At 39.1% G+C, this 20786-nt stretch overlaps 1 protein-coding gene across 2 annotated transcripts; it reads right to left on the bottom strand.

The window, feature by feature from the left end:
* Window positions 1–536: 536 nt before the first annotated feature.
* Window positions 537–11458, bottom strand: LOC115736282 (phosphoinositide phosphatase SAC2-like). 2 transcript variants are annotated; one of them, XM_030667902.2, is made up of 16 exons: window positions 11007–11458; window positions 9594–9798; window positions 9354–9519; window positions 8504–8726; window positions 8146–8222; window positions 7778–7965; window positions 7578–7675; window positions 7321–7454; window positions 7103–7231; window positions 6564–6912; window positions 5325–5446; window positions 5083–5196; window positions 4532–4711; window positions 2734–2910; window positions 1798–1891; window positions 537–930 (listed from the first exon to the last, which is right to left on the bottom strand). In XM_030667902.2, the coding sequence occupies exons 1-16, from the start codon at window positions 11094–11096 to the stop codon at window positions 826–828; spliced, it is 2451 nt and encodes an 816-aa protein (XP_030523762.1). In that variant the 5' UTR covers window positions 11097–11458; the 3' UTR covers window positions 537–825. The 2 variants fall into 2 exon arrangements, with proteins under 2 accessions (XP_030523762.1, XP_030523761.1); XM_030667901.2 differs by having other exon boundaries at window positions 7578–7965.
* Between the last annotated feature and the right edge of the window lie 9328 nt (window positions 11459–20786).

Here is a 20786-nt window from a genome sequence, read left to right as displayed (position 1 = left end):
AGAAGAAATGATCCCGAAAGTAATCTAACTCTTGGGCCCTTCGCCAATGTATGATGTTTAATTCCATCGTCAAACTTTAATTTGACTAGTTCTTGTTCTCTTCAATGCATGTGACTTGACTTTCAATTCAATTCAATTCGAGTGCTGATCGACATAAAAGGAGTTGATCCACTCTGGTTAATCGAACGCTGAAGAGGCATATTGGAGGTTAGAGTTGAGCATCGGTTTTGAAGATTGAAAATTACCTAAACGTGCTGAGAGATCTTGATCTTTACCACCCCCAACCACACCACCAACCCCACACCTCCACCGCCCCACCAAAACCACCACCCCCCCCCAAAAAAAAAAAAAGACAATCATCATCGAAAAGGGAAGAAGAGCCAATGAGAAGTATAGACAAGAGTTTGTATTACGTTCGCTGTGCAATGCACAAAAGTTTCGGGGAAGCATCTATACATCACACGTACAGCACCTTGGGAGAACTGATGAGCGGCCTCCTACGCTGCAAAAATGATCCTTCGAGTCTCTAGTACAAATTTTTGCTGAAGCTCCAAATTCCAAATGATAGAAAAAAAAAATTATGTACAAGAATTGGCAGAAAAGAAGCTGCAATGCATTGTTGGCGGGATACAGATGACGATGCCATTTATTCCTGCGGATGAGTGAAAAATCGAACTAATGCGACATGGTATTTACATGCGGCACCCTCTTTTTCTACTTGAGAGGGATTGGCGCCGTTTTATTGCTTGTGTTAGAAACCCAGTCCTTCGGACGGGTCTGAATCGGATGAATATTGTAAATGTCAAGTTTGTCAGAAAGCCAGGATCAAAGGGACAGCATTTCTCCATCAGTAACCCAACGGACGAAGTCATCGGAATATTCGGCTAGAGTCTTGCCGCGATCTGTGTGAGTTCCTGCATGATTCTTTTCCTACAAGCAGAGGCAGAGAGGGGAAGAATCATTTTAGAAAAGGCAGAGCGAAAATGAGACTCGATGCAAAAAAGCTGTCGACTTTAAATGAAGAATTGATAATCTGATATATATGTCAAGGTAGACTGACATTTGCCAGGGCTCAAACACGATAGCAAGTGTTCCGACCAAAAAAAGAAAAGAAAACCCACAAGAGCAAATGCATGTTCAAAGGTTAATCGAGACGTCACGTCGCACCATCAGACCATTGAAAGAGACACCTGATTAGTAACTAATTAGGTAGTGCACCAAGTATCTGCTATACAAGATCAGAAGATGCTGTACGTAAACATCAGGACAAAAATGGACAAAAACTATTCATTGGACGGAAGGTTGTAAGTTATACCCCATCCCAGTCAAGTATGTAAACCCCAATCGGCACCAAGTTCAGGGAGGTAAGGCAGCTATCTCCCGCGCAAAACTGCTCCGGATAACAAGTTTAGGTATGTTTCATCAGGCTGTGTGGGATCGTGGGAAACAAGCAAGACAACACACGATACACAAGTTCCATCAGGACATTCACTTCTAATAGGAGCATATGCAAGCAGAGTCACAACCTCTGGTCATGATAAGAAAATGGGATCGCACCGGAATAAGTGATCAAATGGATCACTCATTGATGTTCGCCAACTTCACTACAAATCAATAGATAACGAGTTGAAGGAAAAAAAGGAAGAAGAAAAGAAGCAAAGGCCTAAAGCATTTTCATTGAGAACTGGCGAGGACAATTCCTTCATTTCATGTGCTCAACCCACACACACCAATTAATGCATGTCAAGGAAAGTCCTAGAATTTTAAACTTAGCAGTAATAAGTAAAAACTACCGACCTTCCTTCCAGTTAAAGACTTGCTTCCAGATGTGGTTGAAGCTGATTTTTGTCCATTCACATCATTATCCTGCGGCACGCCAGTGATGGATGACCTGTATCCATTTAAAAGAGAAGCAAATATGAGATTGGCAACTAATAAACAATTTGAGAAATTTACAGATTTCCCACAACACTTTAGAAGGCGCAAAGGAAAAGGAAGGACATGAAGATGACACATGGCTAAAAACTCTAAGAAGAAAATGATCAAGAAATAAGCTGCTTCAGATAAACTGTATTGCTAAAGCACAAAAAAAAAAAAAAAGATTTCTGTCAGCAAGCAAGCAGAGACGTTTTTGGAACGTCCTCCCGCTGCTTATTTCCTCCTACTCCTACCCTGATGAGCAGAGTGCCTCTGTTTTCTTGCCTTTCTTCTGCCGCTTCTTCCTTCTTCTTTTCGTGAAATTCGGTTATTGCAGACGTCTCGACAAACGAAGTCATTATTCCTCAAAAATGGGTTCCATGTGAGTATGATTAACCGAAAGTGGTTGGTTTCCATGAAGATACTATTAAAAAAGAAGCAGCTTTCAATGTGAAAATGGCACGGATATGCTCTTCTCATCTCCAAATTCAATCACGAATCTTAACATCATATACGTATATATGTGTGCGTTTGCATGAATGTCTCCCACTCGGGATAATCTTTGAAGCCAGGTCCACCACACTACAGTGGATTTTTATGATGCGCATGAACGAGGTGCTTTGTGGGTCTACGTCGGAAGTACTTGAGTTGAAGGTTTGGTTTTACCATGTTCTCAGAAAAAGGAATGCCTCAGAGAGAATGGCTAACATCTATTATTTTTGGCAAGACCAAAAACATCCATTGAATTGACTCCATAATGCTTCTCTTTCACCAGAAAGATTCCAAAGTAGAATGTAAGTACACTCTAGAGGGTACCTTTCATATATTTCTTCATCAAAGGAATTTCCCGACGAAGAAAGCCAATCCACGTCCAGAAAGTTTGAACAGTTGCATGCATTGCCATGTCTGTCAAGGCAAATGTAATCACTTTCAGGACAGTCATCCTCTTTTACATCCTTAAAAAGTTGTATAGGATCCGGAGAAGGTGTACATCTGCAAAAAATTGCAAATAAGCACTAATTAAGTCAAAGACACAAGCAAACGCCAAGCAGTTCCATGAAAATCGACACTAGAGGTGCCAATCTTCATCATTAGTACGTCTAAAACAGGATTTTGTGGCCCCAGTAATCTCACATCTGTAGTGATTCTCCATCCGAAAATTTTCAATCTATGCTTAAGAAACCATAACCTTGTCTTTCTGATCTATAAAGTTCGGGCAGATGCCAGCAGATGCAGGGGTTCTTCCAATGTTTTTGATGTGCATGTAGAGTAACATGGGAAAAATATGTTTTTCCCTACTAGAATGCTCTTGGAAAGGGGCTGATAGAATATTTAAATATTAAACCATACTTAGGCAAAAAAATCAAACTAAGCGTGAGCGGGAGTGGTAGAATATTTAAGTATTAAATCACTTTCATCTAACAGCTAACGCTTTTAGAACAGTTGGCATGGTCCCACAAAATCTCACATGGGCAAAACATGCCCGTGACAAGCACATGCTCATTGGCGCCATTATTATCAACACCAATGAGCTTAAGGGATAATTGGGCCAAAGTGATCAAAGCTTTGGGATATTTAGGAACAAAATCAAGTCAGGACGGAAATTCAAGAAACCGGCACCCCTTCAAGGGAGTTATTGAGAATGAGTATGTTTAGGGAAGAACAAAGTCAAATTCAGGGAATCTTAAGAAACGGGCCCCACTTTAGGGAGATGCATTTTCCCTACCTATAATAGTGATAAATGAAAAATCATTTCTTATTACAAGTGAACAGTTGAAATAATAAAAAAGGTACAGTATTCACCGTTACAACTAATGTACATGTATTTCTTTTAGGATTGGAATTTTCACCTACTCTGTTATTAATGCTTTATCTCATTTGACGTAATTGAACAACTGTTTTGAAACAAATGCATACGCTTAGGACAAAGAATATCATAGGAACGAATTACAAATGATGGAGATGTGAAGTTTAGTTTTTTCTTTAGTAATTTGTATTGTGCTTCTTTTTCTTACCGTGAGTTCCCCTTTAGTTGTAATCTTTGCAAGAAATCTTAAGAGTTCAAACAATAATATGTGGATCAGGGGTTCAAACTTAGTGGATTAGCAAGTCTAAATGTGCTAACTATTAACAAGTCTAAATGTGCAAAAAGTTTCTCTTTGGCAAAAGTGACAGGAAACAAAACTTAAGGGGGTGCAATTGCACCCGCTCATGTCCACATAGTGCGTTCCCTTCATATAATGTTAAAGATCTACACAATCAAGAAAACAATACTCCATATATGACATTCTTCTCTTTTATATATTAAAATGAGCTGGCCTAGCCTCAGAGGGGTTTAACAATTAGCCTATATCTCTTTTGATTGTGTAAGTGTGGCTTGTTTAAATCAGGTATAAATACAAGGCAACCCCCCTCCCTCGAAAAAGAGAAGGAAGGAAGAATCAATGTATCGATAGTGTTTGTCCAAGTAGGGCAAGAACTTATGATGTTGTCAGAAAGAGAATTTCTCTGCCATAAATACTGTCTTCAACCCATGAAAAAAAAAGGAAACAGGAATTATATGGGAGAACCCTAAAAAGAAATGAAAACAGTGTAAAATGTCAAGCGACCATACCTTTCATCAGATAGGTCACTTTCACAAGCCGAAATCTGGAACGTCAACTCTGAAAGACCTTTTCTAGGCCCTTCTGCAATCTCAGATAGTGGCTGATTCCGAACTAGACTTTTGGTCACCACTGGAGTGTTGGTTTCCAGGAGAATATTACCATCAGAGAATGATCTTTTGATAAATGACCTACAAACAACATAGATAGCAGTTTATTTTTGGACTTGAGCCTGCTTCTATGCGACTGTTTCTAGACATCGCACCAGAAGGAAGGAACCAAGCATGTGCGACTCATTTTTCTCAAAGAAGCGTGCTTTACGTGAATTATCCACAAATTCTCTGATATTCACAGATGAAGTAATCTGGGTCCTGGGGAGTCCGAAATCTGTCAGCTTTGTATCTCTATTGAGTAATGCCTCTAACTGTGAGGGACTCCACAACGCTTATATTCCGATCAGATATTTGCCACTTACAGACAGCGTATGGTCAATCATAAGCTCCTTAAATCTGATATGATGAACTTCAGTAACTCAAAAATAAGGAAAAAAACCTTTTTGTACCTACGAGTCTCTTGAGTACAGTTAGCACTGTGCCTTCCAACATTGGGATGCTGGTCTGAATCCAGCTCCCACAAAGCAGGCTTCCCTTGTTGAGGTTGAAAATATCCCAAAAATCTGCAAAAATTGTCAAGTGGTATACTTAAGCAAATGCATTACTCTAAGCTATGATGAGAGAAAACGACACAAAAGGATCCTGTCAATTCTACTTTGGATAATTGCTGACAAAAAGCTAGTTTACATACACATTGATGGCATCCTGTTTTTCTGCATCTACATACGCATTGCTGTAATATCGTTGAAGAGTTCTAAGAAACTCCTGGGACTGTGTAGCTGCTTTCCACTGACCTCTTCTCTCAGAAAATATCTGTTTAAGATCAAAAACGAAAATGAAGGTGTTGAGGGTAAAGGCCACTGAATCGCAAAAGGATAAGGATGAACAGAACTGTAGCACCAGTTAGGATCCAGAGTTCAGATTAGAGTATACCAAAAACAAATTGGCTATGAATTTTCTATGCCACAAAAATCTGACATAACACAATGGGCATGGTTTTGGCATATCAAACCAAAATGAATCCATCTCACAACTCATCAACTTCCAAATTCAAAACCAACTCATTTCCACCACTAAGATTTCAAAAGCAAGCACAGAAATCAACTTATGCCATTCAAACACAATGTTAAACATATTTGAGTCTTCAACTGGATATTAAAATTGATCAGAAAATACTGCTCCACATAGTGATGACTTTTCGCATTACAAAAGTAGCATTCATATGTTTCGTATACAAATGAACATTACATTGGTTCAAGCACAGATTTCCCAATGAAAGCAAGAAAGAACAATTATGTTTCGAGCAGTTCCTAAATTGAATGCTACCCCAGCACATTGACACGGTAATACTCATTCTTGTCATTTAATCCTTTATGCAAAAGAGGTGGAAGTAGATCAATATTTTTTACTTCTTCAGAGCATAGAAGCAAAATGAAATTTGGGCGTACAGATGTTACAAGCAAGAGAGACGCCCAACTAAAGTTTAAGCAAACTCTAGAAAGAACATCATAAGGTTTTATCCTTGCATAGTTTTAGCACACAAAGTCACCAATTACTAAGTTTTGTGAATATTTAGATCTTAGTTTTAGCAGAAATTTTGGATTCCAAACTTCTTGCACCGCACATTCTAATCATCGCCAGAAAGATAGTCAATGGTTATATCAAAGTCAATAGAATCTCTCATTTTGACGTCTCTTGTAGATCCTTAAAACTTTTTTTTGGCTTCAAGAGAAACCCGTATCCAAACCATATATTGCTAGAGTGTCCACTATTATTTACCATGAACTTTCTTTACCTCTACCATCAACCTCACTTGATATCCTTTTCTTTTCTTTACTTTTGTTTGTTTGGTTTGTAATGCAGGCACCGATATAGATTCTTTCTAAGTATCAAGGAGACATAAGAGCCTGGACAAGGGGAGAAAATTGACCTTGTTATGTGCAGCAGAACCTCCATATTGCAGGGCAAGTGTGTCACCCATTGTCTCATAAATCCTCATCAAATCCTCTGCCAAAGGATCATCTAACTCAATGTTTTCAGATTCCATATATCCTATTGAGTGCAGCTGCCTTCCCAAAGCAACCAAACCATATGCATATTGGGCCACATTTGTGCGATCTAGACAGTCTATACAATTGGTCCTTAAAACCCCCTTCTGAAACATTGGCAACTTCAATTTTGAGCAGCTGCTACTGCTGCTGATTTCTGTTTCCAAGCTGTCCGCATCATCACCATTGTTGGAGAAATTCAGAGAACTGCAGTCAGAAGTATCGCTATTCCTGTACCATTTTATAAGTCAGTTAATTGCCAGCAGAGAACATGTAGCAAATAGTATAGAGATCAGAATAAGATCTGACAAGATCCAACTACCTAATCACCAGAATTCAAAAGTCAATCTATAGTTTGGCTCAACCAAATGAGGATGGAGTATCGCACTCAAGGACAAGCGGCTTATCCGATAACACTTACCCAAAGCAAGATGAAATCAGTGATCCCTCTATCCTTGAAATAGAAGACACTTGACAATAAAAAATGCCAGTCAAGTTTACTGCATGGACAGCCACTTTGGTGAGAAGTTCCAATACGTTGGTAGCTTTGCTGTGAACCGGGACAAGCAAGAACAACCTTTCAACATCATTTGAGCATAATTTCACATCCCATAAACAGGAAAAGGAAAGACCTATCACCTTCTGAAGTGCTTGTGCAGATCCCAATGCAAAAACCGCAAATGATTCTCTTCAGATAAGGTTTTGTTGATACATCTGATAGCATTTGCGAATTCTGCGCGAAGTATAGTTTCTCGAGGCTTCTTTTCATGTGTCTGTCAAAAGGTAACAAGAAAAGCGGAAGAAACAGGAAGTTAACTTTAAACAAAACTTCAGAAATGTTGCGGTAAATGCTGTTATATTGCTTTTCTAAACATGGAACTAGGAGAGATGTAAACCTTGATCAAGTTTAGTATAATTATCGGATTTCCATATCTTTTGACAAGATTTTCGAAGTGAAGTTTTGTGGCTTCATAATTGGGATCTCTATTTGATACTGGATAAGAAAGGAAAAAAAGGATGGAGTTAGATGGGAAGATATTGGTAAAGCTATGGGGAACCAAACAAAAAATGGAATTCATATATTCACAAGCCACACATGATATATCAGGTTTAAGATTCAATCGTGAAGTTTCTTGTGACCACAAAAGAGGGATTGAGCCCCGGTTTTGCACAATAGAACTGATTTGCACTGGGCATCCTTCAGGTACATCTTCAATCACAATCTGTTCTGTCTCAACATCATTAGCTACTCTGCCTTTCTCATTGACCCCTCTTTTGAGGTATCTGCACAAGAGATGAATTAGCAGGATAAGGCATAGGATGAGCAAATAAAGAGGAAGATTGGTCTATTTTCAACAGTATGGCAAGTATAAAGGAAATAAAACAGAATATAGAAATAGATGTGTGGACAAACATTATTTTCCAGATGAATTCTTCCTCAGAATACCAAATAGAATCTATTACCTAGTGCCAGCATAATGCCGTGAGCGTCTCGCGATCAGGGTGAACCAGAATTGCTTGCCCAAGACAGAAAGCTTCACCTGATACAACACAGCAGCGGTGAACACGGCATCATTCTCTCATTCTCTCAGCTAGGTACATGATTTTTTGCACAAGCCATCATGGAAATGCATGAGGTTGCTTTTTGACTTAGCTACATGAGGCTATCTTCAGTTCGAACCGTTCTCATTGATAAACAGATAGATGAGTAAGCTCAAGACTGAAATATTCATTAAATGGAACAACAAACTAAGCCTTATCCACTTAAATGTATAACAATAATCCGTTAAAAACTCTGACTGAAGTACTTCAGAATCCATACCTGCTTAAAGAACCCGTGTACCAATGCAACTGTCCACAAAGTATTCCCGAGGTTATTCCGAATTCCACGTGTCAGATATTCATTCCAGACAAACATTGTATCGTAGAGGGTCTGGCCAGACTCATGATCACACAAGTTCTTCTGAAGACTACGCATAACATCGTATGAGTAGCTGAAGAAAAAGTCCTTGGTAAGATCAACCACACACAGCAGCTTCTTGTATCTATGTGGATGATCAAAAGGCAAAACATCTGGTTAAAACACATTGAATAGGAGAACAGGTCGAACATAAAGTAGAAGTGTAATCCAACAAATTGAACAGCAAAAATGAAAAAGAATTGACAGTCGCTGACACCTTGTTCATTATGCATTATAAGATAAAGAAGGCCACGCAGTTCACCCTGTCCATTTGCAGTAAAGAAACTAGCAATGACTTCTAGAAAATTCATTCACTAAATAGTATGCAGTCATAAAATGTGATATCCTTATGCCACAGCTACAAACTAACTGGCCATCCAATGTATGAACATAAGCGAAGAAACAAGGCATCTTTAACAGAAACTTGATCTTATAATACCACTATCTTTGATGGAATGTTGCCAGACAAATGAGATTTTCTTCATCTTGTAGCACCGCTACACAAGTAAGAAGAAAAAAGGAAGTAATCTCTGCTCATTCTAAGTTCTAAGTCCAATAATTGCAATCAAGCTGAAGAGAACATAGAACATTTGACCATAAAATCAATCTTCAAAGTACAGAGGAAAAATGAACATCTGAATGCTAATCTCATAGTTATCTTCTTAACAGTACCAAAGATATATTACATTTACTCTCAGAACGGACAAAAGACCTGTTTTCAATCTTAGAAAAAGCCATATTTGTCTGCACTTGAGAGTATGGGAGTTGAATCATGTCGCTCTTGCTGATTGAATATATAGCATGGCCACAGATATCACCAATCTTTCTTCTCTTTGTAATAATCAGCATGTAAAACGGCCCCAAGAACTTGATGAACCCTAGACAATGAAGAAACACCATGAGTTTCATGGTAAAATGAGTTGCTGAAGGATTAAGTTTGGGTACCACATACCAATAATTCCGTAGCATGCAGTCACAAACTTAAGGCCACCACTAGCAATGTTTCCTTCATGTATCCGTTTTAGCAGGTCACAACAGTCATACTCTGTATAAGTGGTAGGATCCTCAAGAATGTTTAGCTCAGAAGGTTCTGATCGATCAATTTTCAACACTCTCCAAAATGTCCTTTTTTGGTCCCTTCCGATCATGTAGAAATTCTGTCGCATGCATGGGGATAAAAATAATGTATTAGCGTATCTAACGACCTATAAAAGAGATGGAGACATACAGGTATAGCAAGTCCTTTATTGGTGAGTTTCTCATATTGAGAACTTATCAGCATGGAATCAACTGAGTCATCAGATTTCAAACGCCAAATAACAAAAATTAATCGGCAGCAAAAAAAGACACTGAAGTGATTTGGATCTGTTCACAACACTATGAAAGGATGACACAGCTTATCGAGGAAGTACTACGCCTCTTATAACATAAAAAGGGAGGAATGTGAAAAATGAGATATCCTTCTGGATATTTACATATATACACCCCGCTCGCCTCCTTCATTGTTAGAAATATTTAGTGGTTTGGGACATGGTCTCCACAATAACTACCATAAATTTGATCAGAGTTAAAGACTTAAAGTGCAATGTTTACGGTAAGAAACATGACATAGCTTAGGTAAATTTTAATAGATATACGATTTGCAGCAATGTGAAATCCGGACTGCAATGTTTTCTAAAAAGCATTATCGATGAGGACAAATTTAAGCAGACGAGTATCTAATCCTCAGTCAAGGAAGTACATTCTGAGAGATCCAATCATAGTGTAACCACAAAGTAATCTTGCCCATCTCAACTCCCGAAATCTTTAATTAACCACAACTAATGAACTTTCCCACCGTTTAAGCAAATAGTGAGAGGACATCTGCATCACAAGCAAGACAAATCTCATCTTATGCGACCATCCAAAAGGAAACGAAACTAAGAGTCCCCTTTCACAGTGCTCCCCGAGAAGGAAGGAACAAGAGACACAGTAAACCAATAGAACGAAGGTGAGGTGGATCAATCATAGCAAACCAACAGGTCAAACCACAATCGCAAACTAGAAAAAGAGCTGAAAAAGCTTTCAACGCGCAAAAAGAGAGGAATCGTCAATTCATATTCACTGAAAGAATTTAAACTAGCAAATAGCAATCAGCAAAAAGAGAAATTCAATCACGTCCGAATCGAGCGGGAAAAAAAGGGCACTGCACCGGAGCAACAAAGTGAAGCAACATTCCTAAAACCGATCTGTCGAATTCAAAACCACGAACTCAATTCATCCATGAGAAGCAGATACAGAGCGCAGCCGAAGCGGCGAGTCGGCAGATGCTCGGACCCGCAAAAAAAAAAAAAAAATGTTCCGGTATATTCTCGCGTTCACATACCGAGCGAGTCTCGTAGAGCCTGAACTTCTGCAAGCGGTAAGCGCCGGCGTCGACCTCGTCGTCGATCCGGCGACGCTGCTCCGCCGCCATGCTCGCCGCCACCGCCGCCTCTGCGAATCTCGGGCCTCCTCCTCTCTGCAACAGCTCGGCGGAAACTCAGGCGAACATGTTGCACTCGCAAGCTCGTACTCCGCTCGCGAGTCTCGAATCCGTGACACACAACGCCGACTCCCGCGCGAAATCGAACCGGACCTCTCAGACACCCGACAAGCGCACACCAAGCGCTCGCGCGAGGGAACGAAAGCGAGGAGACGCAGAGCGAAAGACGGAAGAGGAAGCGAGCTCGTGATCAGGAGAAGCGAAGCTCCGTACGCGCGAGCGCCGATGCAGAGATTTGAGAGCTTCAGAATTGCAGAGCGCAGGCTTTGGAGAGAGAGAGAGAGAGCGCTCCGGCAACTGTGTCCACACGAAATTTGAAAAAATAAATAAACAAATAAATAAAACAGAAAAAATAAAAAGCAAAACAATAATGGAAATGGGGAGCGAATGGCTGGGCTGTGTATTCGTTTCTCCCGGTTGGCAAACTTCCCATGAATTATTTCGATTATTTTAATGTTTCATAAACTACGCACGGAATCATGTCTCAATTATTATGCTTCGGCTCCGGGGCTAATGATGCTTTTGCTTCCTAATTTCTTTTTGTCATGTCAAATGAAATGAAATGCAATCGAAATTCCTTGGTCGGTTAAGCGTCGGTCAACGACAATCAGATGGTCAATAATTAGTGGACTTTTGACGTAAGCTGGCCATGAAAATCAAGGAGTTAACGCCACTCTTAGACACGGTAGGAATGGGCGGGAACGCTTAGCCATCGTAATTACGAAAATTGTAAGCGCGGTGTTAAATTTCTCAAAGCATATTCAGTCAACCATCGAGTGTAAATACATGTGTGTGATTTCTACCGCCAAAAAATACTTATAAGATGCGTTTAGTGAATCGCGAGCGTAGAGGGATCGCATTGTTGAAATCACAAGCCACATCGATTAGATCCCCGAAAATTCGGTGAAGAAGCCAAACTCGGGGGCGCCTCCAAGTGGCGAAGTCGGCCGGGGTAAAATCCGTCAAATTGATTGAGGGCTGCGAAAGGGAGGTCACAAAAGGTGATGGCGCGCTCGCGTGTTAGGATGCACGTAGAGAAGTCCCACTTCGGATAATTGATGAGATGTGGAGCGCTTAATATATCCAAGTTGGCTCATAACTCGTTGGCTTAAGGTTTTGAGTGAAGGTGGATCCAACCGGATTTGTTGACGGACTCGGATTTGGACTATTGGGCTTATGTTGCGTGCTCCTATGTTGGTGCAGAAAGATAGCAAGTGTAATTAGATATGTTGACAGGTTTGGACTTAAACTCCCTCTTAGCAATCTTTCTAGATGAAGGTATCGGGTTTTACGTTGCGTATTCCTAACATCACATTGTCAAAGTCACGGGGAAGAGGGTTGCTTTGTTTTCATGATTCATTTTTAATTTTAACCTTGCAAATCAAATATTTATTCGGATATTGTTTATTTGAATCTCCGTTATATTCAGATGTCAACAAAACAACCCTCCGTGAGTATTACCTACATACGTTGTTGCTGATTATTGGATGCCCATTGGGTATTTAGCTAAACACGAGCGTATTATTAATTAGCTACTACTTAGCTTCATGTCTTTTTGCCACTTGCACGGGGTTCGTCCTTTAATTCAGCGATCTCCGTGATCTCTTGGATTTCTTGTCACGCACTGCTTTGTTTTCATGATCACGACAGAAGGAAAGCGACAATAACATGTTCATAAAATGCTATGAGTTTTTGAGACGGTACATTGTTTTGGGACTCGAGAAGCTAACCGTTTAATAGTATAACAGTTCAATATCAATCGTAAATTTTATAAATGACAAAAAAAAATAATATTTCGTAATCATGATCGGACCCACCTCCCTAATATTCCACCGTTATAGCTAGGAAGATCCTATTATTTTAGCATGCAGAAATTAGCAATCAGCGTGTTATGCTTAATTTACTAATTAAGCATGTCGGAGTGCTTTCACTAAACTCCACTCCCACGTTTTTGTGCTGGGGGTTCGTTGTGAAAAAGCAAAGCAGTAGCCTTGTCCTTTAAGCACTTGCACTTTTTTTAATCATCCACGTTAAAAAATCCGGGCCAAGTGGCAATAGCTAAAAATAAAAAGTGCTCCAAAAAACAAATAGCAGGAAAAATACCACACAAAAAAAAAAAAAAACCTTAACGATGCTCGAAGGACCACAAACTTCTTTTCTGTCGCCCACCCCTAAATTTATACTAGCATGACAAAAAAAAAAAAAATACACCTAGTCTACCACAAAAAACACTAAATTTTGTCCAAGTGACATCGACGACCCAAGCTTTTCTTTTTTACCGCGTCATCGATGCCACAAACTCATATCGATCCGACAAATATATCATTCATCTACCAAAAAAAATTGTGAATTTTGGCCACTATGATATCAAAAGCCAAACTTTTTTTTTTCTATATCCCAAAGTCGTACCAATAACAAGAAAGGAAAAAAAAAAATTTCCATTGCCCGTTCCGTCCAAGATGGCCATTGACAATCTGGCACGATGGCTTGCGTAAACAACGGCGAGCAAATAGAGTTTGAGGGGATCTGACTTCAAGCAAATGACTTGGAAGTACTTTGTCACGTGAGTACGGATTTGCAAGTCTTGGCGACAACAAAAGAAAAAAATGGGGTATTGATAACGCAACGGACGTAATTTAAGGGTTTTTACAGGCACAAGAGAAAGTTTAGAGTATTGATATCGCAGTGGTCATAGCTTAAAGCTTTCGGTGACACAACAAAAGATCAAAGAATCGGTGTCGCGGTAGCAAAGTCTAGGGTTTTCGGTGCTCTTAACCCTAAATGGTGTCGTGCTTAGTGTCTCGCTAATTTCTTTCGGATGTAATTTCGGTCAAGATTATCCGTGTAGAAAATTAATAATGAAATGGGTGGAGCCCGCCTCAGAAGAAGAAGAAGAACCCAAAATAAACATAGAAAATCAATGCCCTTCTTTTTGCATGTGAAAAACGATGAGCGGAGATGTGAAGGGCATCGTTTGAGAGGTGGGCTTAAGTCTCTTGGCGGTTGATTGGGTAGGTACCGAGCAAATCGTCGCAAGTCAATTAAGAAAGTAATTAAATTAATCTCTTTTCCCTTGATTTTTTTTTTTTTTTGAAGGGGACCAAAGCCCACATGTGTTCACTGTTCAGACAAGGGAGAAATCAATCATGGTGAATCATCGATTTGTCAATATTAAGGTGAGACGGAGGTAGGGTTAAGTCCCCACTGAAGTCTGTGAACGTGGCAGAAAGTTGAAAGCTCCGTGGTCGCTAGGGAACTTCGGATGCCTTTTCCAAGCCCAACTTTGCTCCGTGTCCGTTCATGATAGTGCTCTCTGTGCATTCCTTGCAGAAGCCGTCATTTGAAATCGTCCCAGATAGGAAAAAGGCAGCGCGATTATAACACGAGATTCGTCCCCTTGCCTCATTACCTCACGTGGTCGAAAGAACTTTTCTAATGCTATATAGCTGGAGTCGATCGATTAGTCCGGAGGGTCTTTGCTTACAAGCCTTTATCTACAGCCCGCCGGAAATTAAGATTACTAATTCTTCTACCTAAAAATGATGGGATTGGCTTTAGTTAGGTTGGGCATTGGAAAAATTGGCGATTCGGGACACAAAGGGAATTTCTTACCTAGGTCCGTTCATTTTGGTTTTTCGTTTTTCGAGCCAATCGATCCTCGTTGGGGGAATCACCAAATGGTCGGGGCCAGCTCTACCTTACGGCACATGTGCATATGATGGGGCGGGCTCTGAATACGGGGTTCACCCTTTCGATTTACGTGGACCTAATCGGTCCAATCCAACCTACAACAACTATGTCCCAATCATGGGTGATGTCAATAAATTGGGGTCACCTTCTTTTGATGAATTGGGAATGGGAAACATAAATGAGGGATGGGGAAACAAGTGATAGTTAATGCACGGGATAAGGGTGTGGAGTATCGTCAACGCACACAAGATGAAAGTTCACAATGGCTTGGCTTGCCGCCGCCACCATCGTCGCCGTCATCGTCATGTATCAAATTTGGATGTGCGGATGTGCCACAGTCACCCTAGACGAGAGACCACAAAAGCTTGGTCTCTCTCGCTTCTCAACGACCCGTGTGGATTAGCTCAAATGAGGTGGCTAGTTAATGGCCAAGAAGCAAAACGATAAGAATGATCCTCAAACTTTAATCTAATATACAATATTATTCTTGAACTTTTAATTTATTCGATGTAGATCTTTGAATTTCAGCCCAATGTACAATCCCATCTTTAAATCTTTAATTTGTTCATTGCGGTCCTCGAACTTTTAAATATTTTCCATATAGTCCGGGGACTAAATTAAATATTTACCAATAGCTTGTGAATCATACTGAACAAATTAAAATCTAGAGACGACATTGCATATTGTACCAACGTTTAATAATCACATTGCACAAATGAAGAAATTAAAGGATGATATTATACGTTGAATCATAATTTAAAGATCATTTATGTCATTGTCCTTTTAGTTGGGCGTCTAGAGCAAGTAAGATTCAATCATCTAGCCATATGTCATAGAAGTCCTTGACAAATTTTTCTGCCTTCCTCATATTTGGCTGAGCAAGGGCGGCTTCGTAATCGTGTCGTCTTTGGCTTGACCTTCATTGGTCGCATTCGATCTGTGGACCCAATTCGCCATCTTCGTAAGCCGAAAAGGATCTAGCCTATGAATCGAATTAATGTGAACTTTCATGTTAAATCCGGCTCCCACGCCAACGGCGGAAATAAATTCGTCGGAGAGGCTCTAGTCCGACATGACACCATCCTGTGATTAGATGCGGCGAGGCCTTGCACCATCACGAGTCGTTATTTGCATGTATCAACACATGTTCAAGAATGTAAATGGGAATGTAGACATGTCAAAATTGATTATAAATCTATTTTTTAACCTATATATGATAAGTTGAGTTGTTATATGATTTAGTTATATTCAATAAATTGGTCATAAATAGATTTAAACATAATATGAATGATAAAATTGATCATAAATGAGTTTCCAATTTACTCAAGTTTAAATCACTTCTATAACTTTCTCTCCATTCTTTCTCGCCTTTACTCAATCTCGTGGTCACTCGCTTCGTATTTATACTTCGCTTTGGATATAAGTTTTTCTAGTTATATTATTTATGAAAGTGTTTCAAACATATGAGTCGAGTCGGGTTAGGTATGAGTCCCTAATTTTACATTATAATAAATAGACCATAAACAGATTAAAAGTCAGACATCGAGATGCCAAACCTTTCTATCGACGTGTAACTTTTGGTGAAGATCAACCTCTTATCCCTCGCGCATCTATTTGGGTCGGACAAATTGACTGGTCTACGGGAAACGATTGACGTATACCCGGTAGGATATAAAAGTCATTTCGCTACTGCACGTATTATTAGCGGGACCACGACATGACGTGGCACTACAGAGACGTTGAGGAGTTGTCCCTCGGCCACGTGAACCGTGCGCCCGAATGTGAATGTGTCCAAAGCTTCCTGGGGCCGACAGCACCGCCACGTTGCACTGTCCCGGGGATTCGTTAAACGAGGTCAAACCCAATTATTGGAGCATCGGGCGCTTTGCCCACTCGCGCGTCTCGGTTTCTCCAAGTACTCGCGGAAACCAAAACTAAAAATTTGCACACGCCCCCATCTGATTTTGGAGGAAAAAAGGGAAAAACACACTGGGGGCATACCAATTACTATTTTAAGACATGCATGTATACTTGCACAATGTAGCATGACTTTATATACTACAAAAGGACGGATCAAATGTTAATATTTATGTACGACGTTTATTTTGATGTCAATATTTTTTTTTAATCACTGAAGTGCCAATTTTTTTGAAAAAAAGATCGGAATTTTGTTGCCGTTAGTACTAAAGTGATTGTTTTTTTTTTTCCAATTTGACATTAAAGTAATCAATTTTTTAATTACTTAAATGCTAATTTTTTTGAAAAACGATTATTTAAGTGCCAACTCCGGTGAGGTTGCCGGAATTTCTCGCGGTTGGCACTAAAGTGATCTTTGTTTTATCCGATTTCGATACTTAAGTGATCCAAAAAAAAAAATATTGACATTAAAATGAGTATCGTACATAAATATTGGCACCTGAAATGTGCTTATGCCCTTTATATACCTCACGAACCATATTTGCTCCCATCCTTAGTTGGAAGAAATTTACCAAATTCATTTTTCAATCTAAGTCTTTTGCATGCGGATTTAAACCTATCATTGGAATAAGCTTTATCTCGTTATTTAAAAAAAAAAATACATGATGGCGATCCTTCGACGACATGATTGGGAAGTGTCTAAAGGAGTGAACCCCAAATGGAGCAAGAAAGCCTCTCTCTCGACGATTGACATGTTCAGCCAAGGGCAGGGTGAGCGACGTGAAAGGCACATGTCTTTACTGATATGTGGTTACTTATGTTGCCACTTCATGGTCTTTCCATATCTGAAAAGTCCATTTTATGTATGCACAGCACCAAAATAGTCTCTCTCTTTTTTTTTTTTTTGGTCGTTTGTGCACTCTGGCGAACCCCTTTTTTCCTTCTTTTTCCGATCATTAATAAGACGCTTCTGCAAATTCTCAATAAGCTGATGGTCGACGATCGCCGATTGTTGAATTACAAAAGAATAGATCCCAATCGCTCATCAGAACTCTTTGAAAGTTTTGTAAGGCAAGACGTTTCGTATAGGGAATACGATGAAATAGTAATTAGTGGAAAGGTACTGATCCATTTTTTTTTTTTTTTTGGTTCTTATTCCTTTTTTTTTTTTTTTGGTAAAAAGAAGACTGCTTTCCAAGAGTGCACTGAATTTTCATCGGGCCCCTGAAGACGATGCTCTGTCTTCGACAAACGAAATAATGGAGGATCCATGGGAACGTCCACAAAAAAATAGCAGCTCCAATTCCCTGGAAAAAACTGAGAAATTACACGACATATACTCGCGTTGTACAGGTTGATGGACAACGATTGCACGAAGGTGAACTCACAGTTCACAAGAACAGAGTCCCCTGTTTTGCTGTTTCATCTACCTAAAGACACAGAGAGTCTCCCTCAAAAGGGATTTGACGATAACTTTTGGCGGTTTTGAATTCTGTGCTTGTTGAAGGAGTGTTTAATCGGTTCGATAGATTTATTTAATCTCGACTTCTGTCTTGATAGGAAAGAAATCGGGTAGCTCCATTGCTCTATTTTCATGGTGTTGACACTAAAAAACGATCACCTCTTGGTTGTTATCGACATACGATAGATTTAGTTGATGACAGTAGCCCTTGGTAATTTATGAACATAATTATCAACACTTGATAAATCGATAGCTTGAAGGAATAGACAGAAAGTGGAGTCGACAGTCTCGGATGCAATTGTCAAGGAAGTAACTATCGGCGTAGTGAATAAAGCATCCGTCAAGATGGTGGAGTCGAAGAAACCGTCTAACGTAGTGGAATCCATGGAACCGTTAAAGTACTAAAGTCGATGTAATCGTTTGTAACTTACGTTTGTAACCTTGGTTGGTAACGGTTAATTGGGGATTTTAAATAGCCATATCATACTCTTCGGAGACCTCCGACACAACACACAAATAACTTATTATCTTTTAGTTATCTTTCAATTTGTGTACTGTAGTTATGGCTGTAGTTCCCAATACTTGCTCGGCGATTAAATTGTGCCATTGTATCTTAGTTATAGTTTTCAGATATTCGCGATTGATTAATTTTCTATGTTGCATTTTTATGTCCTCAAAATTTGTCATCGGTTAAATTCCAACAAAATTTATGTACTTCCAATACCGTTTGAACTGAAATTATCTTTTTCCTTATGTACCTGTGATATTTCCTATCCGAAGTCACCACAAACCTGTCTACTCTCAGAAAATATCAAAGAACGATTTTTGGTAAAAGTTATTTCATCGTGGATGTCAAATTCAAGGAAACATCTTTTCGACATGCTTGGTGGAACTCGTGTGATCGATTTGAGGAAGTATAATGTCGAAAATAATAAATCACCTTGAGCCAGATCACGCTGCGCTACAACTACCCAGTTCGAGACCTCAATCGCTCCAGCAGTAGAGCCAAGCCAAGGGAGCAATGTCGAAATCCCATGGCACTTTACATAGGAGCAGGCAAACGAGTAAGCACCAAACCCCATTTTGGTGGCTCCTATGAAGAGGTTGTTAGAGAAACAACAGAACAAGATGTGAACCACCACATAGCGAGACACATCACTGATGTGATCAGGCCGATGGTCATTATTGTGGTCCTCGATATCATCTCTAGGCTCGAGACATCGAATCAATCCATATCAATCCAACCTAATACGATGATTTATGCACAAATTTATCAACTTGCGAATCTTGATCAAGTGGTTGAACTCATATTACAATAATTAGGTTCCCACAAGCTATTATATAGGAAGTCACATCCTGATTGAGTTGACACTATACCTTAACCAAGAGAATTCAAAACTCCTCATTTCGCTGTTTTTTTTTTTTTTGGCGAAGATTATCAGTCAACCGTCAAACACATTGCCCATTGTGGAGAGCCAGGAACAAATGAATTCTTGAGACTTACGAGTTCGAGGATGAATCTGACAAGAATAAAATTCGAAAAAAAAGTGCCAATGGCAAGGAGGTATATTTCTTGTTTATCTAATTCCAAAGAATCGAATGTTTGGTGCATTATTGAATTCCTTTAAACGGGGGCCTTTATTTACATAAAAAAAAAATGATGACTTTTGGTTATTTTCGATATGTTATAGAATTAGAATCTGCATGACAACGATTTTGGTTCTCTGATTCTGTTCCCTGAAACAAAAAACAAAGAGAATCATGTTTGATAATATCAATGATTACGTTTACGTTTTCGAGATCGGTTTTGGAACAAAAACAATAAAAAAAAAGTTGGCTCTGAACAAATAATCCCTTTTGAGATCACAAAACAGAACACATCTCTTATTTTTCCCTTTCAATTATTTTATCACTTTTCTCTCGACCAAATGCATAACAAGGTCTCATTTTCAAAGAAAAATATATAAGATAATAAAAAAATATAATAAAAATAAAAACTTTTAAAAAATTCTAAAAAATAAAAAAAGTTCATAACATCCCTAAAAATAGAAGAAACTTAGATTAGGCTAGTTTGGCCTCATTTTCGTAAATTTGGGCTTAGATTCCCTAGATTTCATAGATTTTATTTTTTTAAAGAAAATTATAAACACCTTTAAAAATAAACCCGAACCACATTTCTTTAAGCCCTTAGGGCTTCATTAGGATTTTATGAGTTAATTTATCAATGTCATGATTCCTTGATTGCACACTTGATTTCATTGGTTATGGTTTACCTAGGTTTAAGTACTTTAGACTTAGTCTAATTTTAGAAAATTTGGAAATAGACAAAAACAACCTGCGTGAATACTTAACATTAGTTTTTAGATCTTTGCCGTTGATTAAATTCCATCATTGCGTCTTTATGTCCTAAGGTTGTATCGTCGATTAAATTCCAGCAAAACATGTGTACTTTCAGTTTCGTTTGAAATGAAATTATCGGCTTCCTCATGGGCCTATGACAATTCCTCTTTAGAGTCACCACAGAACCTGCAATCACTTATAAGAAATCGAAG

The sequence above is a fragment of the Rhodamnia argentea genome, chromosome 11 (genome assembly GCF_020921035.1).
Source record: "Rhodamnia argentea isolate NSW1041297 chromosome 11, ASM2092103v1, whole genome shotgun sequence".
Lineage (NCBI taxonomy): Eukaryota > Viridiplantae > Streptophyta > Magnoliopsida > Myrtales > Myrtaceae > Rhodamnia > Rhodamnia argentea.
This window is presented reverse-complemented; position numbering and strand designations above follow the sequence as displayed.